This window comes from Bicyclus anynana, chromosome 14, assembly GCF_947172395.1.
Source record: "Bicyclus anynana chromosome 14, ilBicAnyn1.1, whole genome shotgun sequence".
In the NCBI taxonomy this organism is placed as follows: domain Eukaryota; kingdom Metazoa; phylum Arthropoda; class Insecta; order Lepidoptera; family Nymphalidae; genus Bicyclus; species Bicyclus anynana.
Window position 1 is genome coordinate 2,440,057 of NC_069096.1, and position 15,042 is coordinate 2,455,098.

A 15,042-nucleotide genomic window follows, 5' to 3' on the forward strand; every position below is an offset into this window, starting at 1 on the left:
CGTGTTTTTCTTTTTCAAATGAAATTTGACAGTTTAAGACCATAATACGGAGAAGGTTATAGGACTATACTTTTTAATGCGAAATTAAAATAAGAAGGGGGTGAAATAAGAGGTACACTTTTAAAAATTTGGTTATAAATCATAAAAAAAATATATTTAATTTTTTTTTAAATTCAACCCCTAAAGTGGTGAAATAGGGCTTGAAAGTTTACATTGATTTCCACGCGGACGAAGTCGCAGGCGTCCGCTAGTAATTATTATAATTAAGTGTTGGTCGGGTTGCAGGGAGTCGCTGGATGCTGGCGGCTCAAGACCGTTGTGCTTTGAAGTCCATGCAAGATATATGTCCAGCAGTGGCCTAGGAAAGAAAAAGAAGAAGATGTCCAGCAGTGGACGTCCAATGGCTTTTAATGATGATAATAAATGATTATACGTAGTATTTTTGTTTTGCTATAATCCTCGTGACATATTTTTTTGCACTCTCAACTACCATGAAAAACAATTTTTATTTTTTTTTTATTTTATTTATTTAGGATCGAAAACAGTTGCGTACAATATCTTACAAAACTTAAAGTAAATTTAAAAACAAATAGTTTACATACACAACCCACATCTCTATCCATAAGTAATTATACAAAATGTAGATGGGGCTGATAAAAATGATTTTCAAATTAAATTATCTAAGAAATACAAAGAAAAGAAAATAAAAAATCAAAAAAAGAAATGACACAATTACAATAAAAATTAAAATATATAAATAAATAGCAAAATTATTAATCGCTTTTATGTGTACCGATGACCAACTTTTTAAAAGTACCTACTCGACTGGCAAAAATGTCTATGATTTTGAAGTGCTTATTATACGTCTGTGTCATTCTTACTATTGGTGACCGTTTACCTGCATTTGTGCGGCACATAGTAGTTGCAAACAGTCGATGTTCGCGACCACTACGTGCACGCATTTTAACAATGATGAAATCGCTCATTTGCAACAACATTGACATTTCTCAAAAACTACTGTTTTACAGGAGAGCATTTTCAATGTTTATAATTCGATTTACGGCAGAAAATCTTAAGTTTTGTTGTTTTTATAGATTAAACATGACAATGTGATTATCATTTTATATAATAAAAGTATAAAACTTTAAGTTTCATATTTATTAAAAGTGATACGAAGGTTTTTGTGACACCAGGTATCACTAGTGTCATTATTGCAGATAAACAAAATATTTTTTTTTAATTATGTAGGCTTATGACGCTATACACGATAAAATTTTCTTCTTTTGGAGTCGATAGTTAGTAATTATCACAAAAAATGCCGATATAGAAAGAAATATTTATTGACGTTTGGAATAAAGAAAATCAAAAACATAGTAGTTTAAAGTATTAAATCTGTAAAATCAAGAATTGGCTTACATCTAACTATTGTTATTATTACAGGAATGGCACAAAGTAAAGAGACACAAGTTCCTAAGTCATAAACTCCTCTGTTGGCATTCGACTCGTCCCAAACATATCATTCTACCTTGTTAGTTTTTAAATCACAAATGGTAAAATTTAAAACATTTAACTTGCTTAAGCTTTTTATTCTCAACATAATTGTTTTTCTTTCAAATGGTTCTCGTGGTCATCTTTTCTATTTTCTTTATCATCCGTATAAATGGTATATTCCTGGGTAAATATTTTATAAAATTTAACATAATTCCCATTCTTTTGCTTTTGTGCTTCAACATAATTACTGTGAATATCACTTATTTTCTTACTTCCGTCTATGAAAACCCTTGTTGTATTGACTCTCGTTTAATGGGACTCTATTTTTGGTATAGCCTTTATATAATTTCGTATGCTGTCTCCCTTTATGACGTCGTCCAGTTTTGGGTGCTTGTTTTGTGTACCTCAGTTATCATCAGCGAATATATAATTGGCCAATAGCCTGAAGACAAACGTCTTCGAACAGTTTAGCTTTTTAATTACATTTCTCTGCCAACTAACTTCATTTTGCTTATGTTTTCTTTCTATTTTAGCTTGGACTTGGAATATTTTGTGATGAAGTTGATGGAATTGCAATTAAATTCTGTAATAATAGGTTAAAAAACTACTTATTTAAATCACTTCAAGTATATAAAACACTAACCCTCACAATAAGTATCATCATGAGAGTCTGTCTGATAATGAGCTGGACGACAAATCATCGTTATTCTCTTCGTTATCTGAATATTACTAAAAATTATGTGAATTTCAAGTTTTAGTTAAAGATATTGTATCCTACAGTCCCATTACTACAGGCTACAATACCGTTCCAGTAAGGAAATTGTAAATTACTGTGATGAATTACTATTACTATTGTGTAGTAAGTACTTAAAACATAAATAAATACAATGAAAAAGGTACTCACTGATTTCTGTACAACTTCTTCATTGGTTGTGTTTCTTTTATCGTGCAACGCTAGGATTTTTTTACCTGTCGAGTTTCTTGGAAACGACATTGTCTGTCTGAAAATTACATTTTTATTATTAACTAAAACGACGCATAACAATTTATTATTAAAATTTAATTAAAAACTCACTGTTAATTTTATACAATAATGGCTTAATAACAAACATATTTATAATTTCAACGAATGAAATGTTTTGCTTATTATCAAAAACGACATAATTACTGTTATTATTAGTTGTAATAATAATGTTTTCTGCAGTAATATTATAACACAAAATACGTCTGTACAGATATTATAAATATTTATATGCATGAAAGGCATATTAGATATTGTGACGAAATGCTTAAAAACATTTATCAATAAAATGTGTTGAACTTACCTGTAAGAACGTTCTTATTCAAAAGATGTCCTCCTTCATGAGTACCGTGTAACCGGCCGCTATTTTGCCTCATTCACAACTGAACATGTGTCACTGTTGTCGCGAGCCGCGAGAGTTAAAGAGACAGCGCTATAACGACACTATAAAAAGAATTTGCGCCCCTTTTATAATAAAAGACCTTAGATAAATGATGTTTTTGCAGCAAATAGAAAATCGAATTTTCTACATAGCTGTATCAATAACTCAATTATCATAAATTTTGAGTTGTGTCTATCTTGTTGCAAATGAGCGAAATATGCCTTCGTTTTAATATATTTCGAGACGTTTAGTTAAATAAAAAAAGCTTGATACTTGAGACCAGAACAACAATTGTAAGTGATTGTAGTTTTCAGGAAATTCCTAGCGTGTTACGAACTAGTGAAAACTATGGACGAGATGTCGGTCACGATAGTTATTTTGAAATTGATGGACACTGACCTCCACGTGCTGTTTCCACTCCAACATCACATGGGGTCAGTGCTTGAACATCTGCAGTCCACTCTTCAGTTCTTGGAGGCGGAGGAAGATGTAAATGTGATGAGGGAGTTATATGAATAGTAAGTTATTTACACTTTTGGTGTTAATCGCAGGTATTCCGACTTCTATCTATCGTCTTAGATTTTCCGAATAAATTATATATTTTCTGTATAAAGGTTAAGTAGTTAGCCCACTTGATAAAGTAGAGATGCAAAAAAAATTGCAAGTATCAAACTGAGTAATTTCAATATTTGCACTATAATTTTGAAAATGTCCTCCAATTTTTTTTTATTTGCCGGGCGATTTCAATATCTCGTTTCATTAGCCAAACTCTATGTGTGCGTTGTAGTAAAAAGCTTCATACTTTAAACTCGTACGAAGATAAATGTATTTTACAGCCGCAAAACGGTTGAAAGCACAAATATAACTTTAACAAAATAAAATAAGCAATGAAACAATATTAATTTCAGTTACAAAACATCAAACATCACATCACTGAACTCGAGTGAAATCAATAGCAATAAATCGAGGGAGGTCTCCGAAAAATATATAGCAGACACAACCATCTCCTTAGAGAAATTGAAGGATATAAAAACGCATTTATGGGCTATTGTCAGGTGAGAATTCAGTTTCAGAAACATAGTCACCGGGGGGTTTGGGCAAGCCCAGGAGCATCGCTCGAAGGCAGAAGCAGAGCGAAACGACTCTCTAAGGGCGTCTCCTCTGTGACTCGGACCTCGGCTTAGAAGGCATTTCGGGAAGGATATTTTGGCCTGAGTGTAGTCCAGGCGCCCCCGAGATTGAGTTAAAACGTTCGCTGCGGCACTGTTTTTTTTGTACTTTCCTCTGGTGCGGTACGAGGTTTTTTGACCTCATACTAGAACTTTATGTGGTGTGGTACAAGGTCCATCAACCTCGTAACTCTTGAAGACGCTAGACTTACGAGGTCGGATGACGTCAGATATCGGAAACTTTTCCAGAGAGTCTGCGAGTTCCGAAGTGTGGGCCGCTCGTCAGACGCTCGCGTTGGGTGTGGCGATATTTAGCGTGGTGCTGCTAGCTTCGCCGGTGCTGTTGATGCTTCTTCGGCACATTATGTATACGTTGCAGGTCAGTTGTGTATTTATTTATTCGCTGGTTAATATTTTTTTTTCCTTACAAGGTAGCCCTTGACTACAATCTCACCTGATGGTAAGTAAAGATGCAACCTAAGATGGAAGCGGGCCAATCCACACCCCTTTCGGTTTTTACACGACATCTTACTGGAACGCTCAGTCATTTGGTGATACGTCTCTGCTGGTAGGGTGGTAAGTAGCCACGGCTGAAGCCTACCACTAGCCAGACCTGGACCAATTAGGAAAACCTCAATCAGCCTACCTAGGGGATCGAACACAGGACGTCATTCTTGTCAAACTTAGACTTCGTTTCATGTAGGATGGTGCGGGTAACAGTTGTTCGTTTCACTCTTGAAAGTTTGCCGCGATTCACGATAGTAGAACGTATTATGAATGTCATACAGGCGACTGTCACCGTACCCATGCATCTTTAAAGCGCTTTAGCATTAAGTAACTAGCGGAAGTTACAAAGCTAATTTAGTAAAACAATAATGATTTTCAGATATTTACAGAATCCATAGAGAACAGCACCCAACAGCTAATGGCGGAGAAGCAGAAGAGCGATCTGCTTCTGTCGCGCATGCTTCCCATGCCGGTGCTGCGGCGACTGCGCGCGGAGCGCACGGTGCCGGCGGAGGCGTTCGATGCGGTCACGATATACTTCAGTGACATCGTCGGCTTCACCAGCATCGCTGCCAACAGCACGCCCATGGAGATTATCAATATGCTCAACATGCTTTACAGGTAATGTATTATTTGTAGCATCAATACGAGTAGCTATGGCGGAGAAGCAGAAGAGCTATCTGCTTCTGTCATGGTTTTCGGAAAGTATCTATTAAACCTACTTGAAAAATTAAAAATAAATTGTAATTATTCAAAACAGAAATTGAAACAGAGAATTTCATTCATCTTTTGTTATTAATATTTAAAAATCTATATAAGGGATCCGTGTGTGGTCTTGGGGCTTTTTACTATCTAGGACTCCTGATGAGTTTTTGGTGGAAGTTTGGCTGTTGTGTAAATCAAATACATGTTACTTAACGCAGTTTCTGTTACGATCGTGGTCAGCACAGAGATTTGAATTGGTGGGCTATTGCTCAAGTTATTATTGTGAGTAGGCTAGAATGGTTAGATTAATGATGAGTTTAGGAATAGGATAACATTGTAGGATAACATTGTAACATTATAAGGAAATAAAATATGTGATGTGAGTTGGTCTTTAGTATTTTCATTTCACTTCTGTCACGCGCGCGGATCCCACGGGGGCGATCGATGCGGTTACGATAAACAATAATTATAACACAAAACTCAAATAATAATTACAACACAAAACGTTATTGCACAAAGTCACTAACGCGACTGGCAGCATGACGATGTCTACGCTGCCTCACAAACAACTAACCACAAGTGATCAAATATCCTCTTGTTTATACAAACTCTGATACCTCGCGTCTACAATAACATAAATAATGATGATTGATGTTAGAGTTTGGCTAATGAAAGTAGAGACTGAAATCGGCCGCCAAATTTAAAAAATATCGGAGTAAATTCTCAAAATTATAGTGCAAATATTGGAATAACTGTGCTTAATACTTATAGTATAGGTAGTAATGTATTCACAGAAAAAAAATAATTTAAACAAATTATGAAAAAGCATGTTTTTTAAGTTGTTTTAATGATTTTTTAATACATACATACATAGGTACATACATCCATAGATAAAATTGTTACCCTTCGTTTTGGCTTCGCCGTAGTCGGGTATAAAATGGTGAGAAAACCTGCATACCTGAGAATTTTCTTAATTCTCTGCGCGTGTTAAGTCTGCCAATCCGCATTGTGCCAGCGTGGTGGACCTTTAGCCTGACTTCTCTCATTATGACTCGTGCTGCACAGTGAGCCGAATATGGGGTGTTAATGATGGTGATGAACCTATATGTATACGTATCGTTTTCAGGATGTTCGATGACACAATAAAGCAGTACAACGTGTACAAGGTGGAGACAATCGGCGACGCGTACATGGTGGTGTCGGGGCTGCCTCAGAGAAACGGTAATGCAGCTTTCGTTTTGAGATTAAATCTTTTACGTATATGAAAAGACAACGCTATGGGCCTTATTAGAAGGCTCAACGTCACTCAGCGGGCGATGGGGTTTCTCTGCGTGATCGAATCAGAAATGAGGAGATCCGCAGACGAACTAAAATCATTAATATAGCTCAGCGAGTCGCGAAGCTGAAGGCGTTGGGGTCCCAAAGTGCTGGAATGGCGACCCCGCACCGGAAAGCGCAGTGTTAGTCGACCCCTCACTAGGTGTACCGAAGACATCAAGTGGGTTGCAGGGAGCCGCTGGATGCTGGCGGCTCGAGACCGTTTTGTTTGGAAGTCCATACAATAGGCCTATGTCCAACAGTGGACGTCCTGATAATGATGATGATGATGATGATGAATATGAAAAGAATTCGGGATTCGAGACCGTTTGGACTGATTTTTATGATTGGTGGATTTGTATTAGCCCAGAATGGCAGAACAACTATTAAAACATTGCTAAATTCAATTAAAATATATCGCAAATTGTAAATTCATACCCATGAATTTCTTTTTTCTTTTTTTTTCTTTTAAAAATTTTTTTTTAAATGTTTCAGGTACTGCATACTACCTGAAACATTAGCGATTCTATTACTTTCCATGATACGCCAAAACGAAATACTACCTTTATGACTATTTTAGTGGCAATCCAGGTATATTGGGTTTTCTTTTTTTTAAGAAAGTTGCATGTAAAAAATTTTTTTTGAAGTGATAGGTAACTTCTTATGGGAGGGTAATCCGCTTGGTAATTGTTACGCGTTACGGTGCCGCTCTGTCTGGCTTCTCTTTTCTTTACGCATACGGCATCAGGTTTAAGTTATCACTTCAGTCGAGCTTGCCGAGACGCACATGTTTCTTTTTTTCTAAAACAAAAGAGTCTCTTGGCGCAGGCAACCGCCACGCGTCGGAGATAGCGGACATGTCGCTATCGCTCCTGCGCTGCGTGCAGGGCGCGCGCGTGCCGCACCGGCCCGCCGAGCCGCTGCGCATCCGCGCCGGCGTCAATACGGGCCCGTGCGTGGCCGGCGTGGTGGGCGCCACCATGCCGCGCTACTGCCTGTTCGGTGACACCATCAACACCGCCAGCCGGATGGAGAGCACGGGCGAAGGTGAGAACAATCACAAGACACACTCACACAGGCGCGAGTGAGTAATTCGATCGGATCGACATAGTACGAAGTGTTCCGTGAGTATAGCTTGGCAAATTCGTTCGTTACACTCCCGATGTTCTGCGAGTTTAACCTTGTGTTTGGACTTGATAAATTTGTATTGATGAGAATTTTCCACCCAATCGGGTTGTGACTAAAACTAAGGGACTTAATACTTAATACTAAGGGACTGGTAATACTAAGGGACCTTAATACTAAGGGACTGGTAATGAAGACGAAGGACAGTCAAGGGAAATCCTTGACGGTTCATAGTAGCTTTCTTGTGGAAGAAAAACTAATAACGGTTATTTTAGCTGAGTTCGGACCTTTAACCTATTGAGACTATTTTAACATGACCCCTAACAAAATAATAACTATAACCCAGTAACTTGTATTGTATGCCTAGAACCACCAGAAAGAAGAGATCAAATCCAAGAACTCTAGGGTTCTCAGAGATGCCAAAGTATGTATATAGGTAATTATATTGTTCTATTAGGTATTTTTTTGTCCTGCAGCAATGAGAATACACATATCGCAGACTACGAAGGAAGCTCTCGACGAGATTGGCAAGTACGTGGTGGAGTCAAGAGGCGTCGTCGAAGTGCCCGTGAGTAGAAGCCTCATTAGCTTTACACACAGTGACCGTACCTTCTGGAGCCAATGACGTGTACAGGACTTATAACTAGGGTAGGCACTGTGCTTACAAATTGCACAAAACTGAAAATTTCTACTTCAGTAGACTATCGTAATGTGGCCTCTGGATAGGCAGCGTTTTGCTTCTATGAAGTGCATGCTGTCTGTAACCAAGACCTTAGGTTCGATTTGGATGTGTACAATGTACATGTATAGTTGTATATTTATCAGTTATCTTAGTACCCGTATCACTAGCTACGCTTACTTTCGGGCTAAGTATTGTTGTTTGTATTGTCCAAACATAATAATTATTTATATATTATGTTTGGACTACTATTGATCAACTTATAGTAATAAATAATTAATGGACCATAGAGAAAGCCCACCTAAGTAGAAAGTCATCGTCTAAAAACAGAGCATCTCTTAGCAGGGCATGCGAGGAGCAATTCCTATAAAGTGCTGCCCTGTGTCCATTGCGAGGGTGTAAGCGTTATGCCTGTAATAGGGATGATGACAGTTTTTTAAATTGTATATAAATTAAGAGTATGCTTATAGTAAAGCAATTTTGTTTAAGGAACAGGCTATCTGCCATCATTAGTTTTGGAGCTACAGGGATTTAAAGGGTAAGATTTGCGGCGCTGCCGCGGATCCCTGAAAGACACTCCATACAAAATGGCACGAACTAATGACGTAGGAAATGTAATGATCGTTAGATTTGTATGTGCGTTCAAATAAAATTACTAATAAAAAATCTTTGTTATTTGTGCGTTTATGTTTATAGTTCATTTATTAAAAATTGTCACATTTAATGTAAGGAAAATGTAAAACTGTATGAATTTTCATCTAATTACGATAAAAGATTTTTAATAGATTTTGATATTTTATAATCTCATGTATTTTGTGAATATCCAGACAATCTTTCCTTTTTATGTATAAATTAGTTAACATTGACCTTGTTTACCTGAATGTATCATAACAATCACTATATTCAGACTTAGTCATCATCCCTATTAGACCATGTCTATCAGACTGGACCACAACAATGCTGCTTGGAGAAGTTACTAGTAGGTACTTCCCTGAACCTTTCCCTGAGAACGGTCAAAAAACTCCGCTATTACCTACTATAGCTTGGCAAGTTCGTTCGTAACACTAACAATGGTCCGCACGGGCCGGGGGGCTTGTAGCGATGAATGAAAAACCGCGACTGATACACCTTACTTCCCTGGACGAACTATTTCACACCAGTGCAGTCTTTCCCCCCCGTCGCGCGCATATCATGGGAGTGTCATCAACGAACTTGCTAAGGTGTAAATTCATAAAATTAAAAAAAAATACGATATTTGGATCTACCACGATGCTCCAATGTCGGCCTTAGGGTATAATGTTCAAACATCACCTCTTCGGAGTTTTGTTAGTGTGTTCTTCTTTTTCCAGGGTAAAGGTTCTATGGAGACATTTTGGTTGTTGGGCAAAATGGGCAGCGCTCAAGCGGAGAGCCCGCGCCGTCTGCGCCTTCAGGACTACGACCAGAACATTCTAGAATTGCTCATCAAATAACTTTGCCCATCCTTTTGTGTAGTTCGTAAGCTATGTTGATTAATATGTAATTAAGTAGACTTAAATAAATTTAACTCAAATCTCGTTTTTTATTTTTATTCGATGTGATGTTACCTGTTGTTACCTAATTGCCATTGGAACATGCGACCAGTGAAGAGAAAATAGACAAAATATCGTCAAATGGCGGCGGTGCTGTCGCAATCCCAATTCTTTCGTATCAACGTTACGAATTTCACGTGTCCGGATGATATTAACATTAATTAGTTATATTATAATAAAAAGAGGTAATATTTGAAACTGCTGCAACAGTGATGGTACAAATATCTTTCAACCGAACAACCTGATGACTTGAGTTTAGTTCTTTGTAAGGCAGCGTGAGCACCGTCACGCTGCTAATCGCGTTAATGATTTTGTGCAATAATTGTTTGTGATGTAATTATTAATAATGTATTATATTGTAATTACCTTACCTTACCTTACCTTATCAGCCGATAGACGTCCACTGCTGGACATAGGCCTCTTGCATGGACCTCCAAGCACAACGATCTCGAGCCGCCAGCATCCAGCGGCTCCCTGCAACCCGCTTAATATCCTCGGTCCACCTAGTGGGGGGTCGCCCAACACTGCGCTTTCCGGTGCGGGGTCGCCATTCCAGCACCTTGGGGCCCCAACGTCCATCGGCTCTTCGAACTATGTGGCCCGCCCATTGCCACTTCAGCTTCGCGACTCGCTGAGCTATGTCAGTGACTTTGGTTCGTCTGCGGATCTCCTCATTCCTGATTCGATCACGCAGAGAAACTCCAAGCATAGCTCGCTCCATCGCCCGCTGAGTGACTTTGAGCCTTCTAATAAGGCCCATAGTCAGCGACCAAGTCTCGGATCCGTATGTCATCACTGGCAACACGCACTGATCGAAGACTTTCGTCTTCAAGCACTGAGGAATTTCGGACGAAAAGATGTCGCGGAGTTTCCCGAACGCTGCCCAGCCGAGCTGGATTCGGCGATTCACCTCTTTCTCAAAATTGGACCTACCTAACTGGACTGTGTGTCCTAGGTATATATATTCGTCTACAATTTCGAGCGCAGAGTCCTCAACAATAACTGGGTGGAGCGGTACATGAGTATTAGTCATGATCTTCGTCTTGCTCATGTTCATTTTTAGGCCCACACGTTGAGAAACCCTGCTGAGGTCGTTGAGCATGGTACTAAGGTCCTCCAGAGTCTCTGCCATAATTACTACATCATCGGCAAAACGTAGTTGAGTGATGTACTCACCATTGATGTTGATGCCAAATCCGTTCCAGTCCAGAAGCTTAAAGACATCTTCCAATGCAGCGGTAAATAGCTTTGGGGAGATCACATCTCCCTGCCGCACTCCTCGCTGCAGTTGGATTGGCCTCGTAGTCTGATCCTGTATACGGACTGACATGGTGGCGCTTTCATACAAACACTTCAACGCTTGAATGTACCTGTAGTCGATCCGGCATCTCTGCAAAGACCTCAGCACAGCCCAAGTTTCCACCGAATCGAAGGCTTTCTCATAGTCCACAAACGCTAAGCAAAGTGGCTGGTTATACTCTTCGGTATTCTGTATAACCTGCCGCAGCGTATGAATGTGGTCTATGGTACTAAAGCCTGCTCGGAAACCAGCTTGTTCGGGAGGCTGGAAGTCATCAAACCTACGGGCGAGACGATTCGTGATGACTCTCGAGAACAACTTGTAGACATGACTCAACAACGAGATGGGTCTGTAATTCTTCAGTAAGGTATTGTCACCTTTTTTGAAGAACAGAACCACCACGCTCCTGTGCCACGCCTTAGGTGTTGTACCCTCGTGAATGACGGAATTAAACAACCGCTGAAGGACCTTAAGTATCGGTTTTCCACCCGCTTTCAGGAGTTCTGCTGATATTGTAATTATAGATCATAATTGTTTAGTGTGGGCATGGAGAACATGTCAGTCAGGGGAAGTGAGTGTTTCATCATCATCATCATCATATCAGCGGATGGACGTCCACTGCAGGACATAGGCCCTTTTTAGGGACTTCCAAACATCACGATACTGAGCCATCTACATCCAGCGAATTCCTGCGACTCGCTTGATGTCATCAATCAACCTGGGGTCTACCAACACTGCGCTTACTGGTGTGGGGTTTCCATTCCAGCACTTTGGGATCCCAACGTCCATTGGCTCTTCGAACTATGTGCCCCGCCCAATGCCACTTCAGCTTCGCAACTCGTTGAGTTGTCGTTGAGAGTCGTCGGTGTTTATGCATTCTAAAAGGATCCCTTAAACCTACGCCTAAGGTCACAAGTCCTGTACCTGCTCGAGTTGTTTCCTCTCACAAAATGATAGTACAATCAATGTCGCTGCTATCCGTGACGTCATACTAACGCAATAAAAGAGAAAGCGTTATTTCCGGTTGCACCGCCATTGGTTGAATGTTCTCTATTAGTTCTCTTTACGAGATAGTTGGTCAAATATTAGTGCCACGGGTTTTCCTTATAGGAGAGGGTATATGGAGCTTAGACCCACCATGCTACTCAGGATCTGGGTTTATACGTGGTTTGGAATGGTCAGACCAGATGTTTATACAATGTATGTGCATTGTAACCTAGGACAATAAACAATGACGACCTGTAGGAATTAATTGTTTTGTTACCTGCCTACAAAATCTCCACAAAAAGTGTTTCGAAATTAGCTACTCTACTGAGCGCACAAATGCGTAATTTTGTATTTTATTCCATTATATATTTATGTATATTAAATTTTTTAAGTTCCTGATTACACAATTTGACATTGTATCAATATGTAGGTATTATTTGGTTAATTAACTTTCGTTGTTTACGCGGCTCAATGAAATTTAGCCGCTTTTGTTCGCCTCAGTTTAGACGCACTAGTGACATATCTTTATTAAACCTTTGGTCGTGGGTTGATTTGTATTTTTTGAGTCATCATCAACATCATCATCATCATATCAGCCAATGAACGTTCACTGCAGGACATAGGCCTTTTGTAGGGACTTCCAAACATCACGATACTGAGCCGCCTGCATCCAGCGAATCCCTGCGACTCGCTTGATGTCGTCAGTCCAACTAGTGGGGGGTCGACCAACACTGCGCTTACTAGTGCGGGGTCGCCATTCCAGCATTTTTTGAGTACATTACATTTTTTGATTACATTACGTTAAAGGAGTAAAAAGTTTTCCTACTATATAATATAACCCTAGATAAAACCTTAGGACGCATGAGGGCATCCCCAAGTTATATTACCAACCGTAATTTCCCTTTAGTATGTATTTATTCAGTGTAATGCTCGCCTGCTTAGCATATTTATCGAGTAACTTGAGTATTCATCGGTAATCCGTTGCCACTTCATTCATATACATACGTATTTTGTATTTATAGTGAAGATACAAAATTACCTATTTCCTTATATGGTGTTGTAATAAACTAGCGTAATTGTGGCATTTAATATAATTAATGATTGTATAGGCAACTTAATAACTAGTGTGGAGGTGTTAGTATGTAATTATGTTCAATAATGTAATTGGATGTAGGAAAGGAAAGAATGCCTTACTTAATTTGTTGTGGTTTTTTTCTACGTCACAAACTAGTTTGTTGTGATCTTTTTATGGCTTGCTCTTGATCAGTTTAGTATTTTATTTGTTAGAAAAAACTGTGATAAGGCTTCCTGCCCGCTCTTCTCCGCAGGACCTGCCAAAACCGGTGGTAGAGTCATTACAAATAGTCAACCTTGACGTTTCCTTTTGAAACCACTTGCTTGTAAGATACTTGAAATTAATTAATTTTGATTTAGAAAAATCTCCATCTCCCTCCAATAAAAATGAAAGTGATTTGAAGTTTTTTTAATTATCTTATTTAATTAACAAATACACAAAATTAAAGCCATAATTAATATAAAATACATATCTATACCCACTTATTCAGTCTTATACCTTTACCTTCATATAAAGGTATCCAAGTAGCCTAAATAGGTACAAAAATAAATTAAACATTGTGAATTAAATATTAACTTAAAATTAATCTCACTATACATTTTTTTTCTAACAATACATTTGCTATGGCCAGCACGTAATAAAATATTGTAAGAATTAAAAACAAATAAATACTTAATTAAAAAATAAGCGTTTAGACATTTAAACTAAGTACTCTTAATTACAGCTATCAATAAAATAATGCAGTAAATAAATACGATGTAATTGCCTCTGAACACAAAATAATAAACTACTACCTGTATTACAGATAATGATAATAACCCATTACGATCGTCGCAATCGCATTTTTATTAGGTACTATTTTTGAAAATAATTATGCTTTCTGTAAAACAGATGCTTCTCTGTCGTTCTTCTTTCAGATTATACCTATACTTAAACCCTATTGTTTACTGTAGCATCATTAAAGCGTTTCTTATGGTTTATGATAAGTTACCTATTTGTCAAAACATTCAGTGAATATGAAGCAATGTTGAAAACAGATAATAACAAAATTTGGGATTGGTTGGTATTCCAGCTATATCATTTATATCCAAAATTCATTTACACCTTCTTTTAATTACCTAGCTATCAAACGAATTTTTTCAAAAAATTCATGGACTACTAATTCGTTATGATGAGGACTGTGACACATTACAAGCAATGGGGAGAACCGTTAAGTATATTGACGATTGTTACAATGATTCACGTATAGAACTTGTATTTATCGCTGCCTGTCTATAGAATTATTTTAGACAAAGAAAGATATTCTAAAACTATTGTTTTAGAACCATAGTTATAGAATATCGCTACTGATTCGAGTCCTTCAAATTAAATAACTAATATGAATAAGTCGCGATGATTTAGATTACAATATCATTACGTAATACAGTAGCAGGAGTTCTGACGCCGATGAGTCCTTGACATTCTCGAGACGGAATGACTCGCGATCGGAATTGGTGTCAATCTTCATAAAACGAGTCTTTTTTAATCAAAAGATGTAGGAAAATCGATCATTTCAGTAAAGGAAAACTGATCAACTTATGATTATACAAATAAAATGAATAATAAACCTAATAGCTAAAACTTACTTAGTTAGCATTATTATTAGCTAATCTCACTGTAATGTCTCACGTGTTTTACAAAATATAGTTTGCAAAAAGGAGTATTTTTTTTTAA

The 15,042-nt window shown here is 38.1% G+C and overlaps 1 protein-coding gene across 1 annotated transcript in view; it reads left to right on the forward strand.

Annotated features, from left to right (window-relative positions):
* LOC112057875 (uncharacterized) overlaps nucleotides 1-9,952 on the forward strand; it is a 65,944-nt gene extending 55,992 nt beyond the window's left edge. Inside the window, exons 8-15 of the mRNA XM_052885298.1 lie at nucleotides 3,209-3,412; nucleotides 3,803-3,949; nucleotides 4,313-4,442; nucleotides 4,950-5,191; nucleotides 6,402-6,496; nucleotides 7,421-7,639; nucleotides 8,194-8,285; nucleotides 9,746-9,952. Of these exons, the coding sequence (XP_052741258.1) occupies nucleotides 3,209-3,412; nucleotides 3,803-3,949; nucleotides 4,313-4,442; nucleotides 4,950-5,191; nucleotides 6,402-6,496; nucleotides 7,421-7,639; nucleotides 8,194-8,285; nucleotides 9,746-9,868 (1,252 nt within the window). The 3' untranslated portion in view covers nucleotides 9,869-9,952. The remainder of the gene's footprint in view (nucleotides 1-3,208; nucleotides 3,413-3,802; nucleotides 3,950-4,312; nucleotides 4,443-4,949; nucleotides 5,192-6,401; nucleotides 6,497-7,420; nucleotides 7,640-8,193; nucleotides 8,286-9,745) is intronic.
* The last annotated feature ends 5,090 nt before the right edge of the window (nucleotides 9,953-15,042 follow it).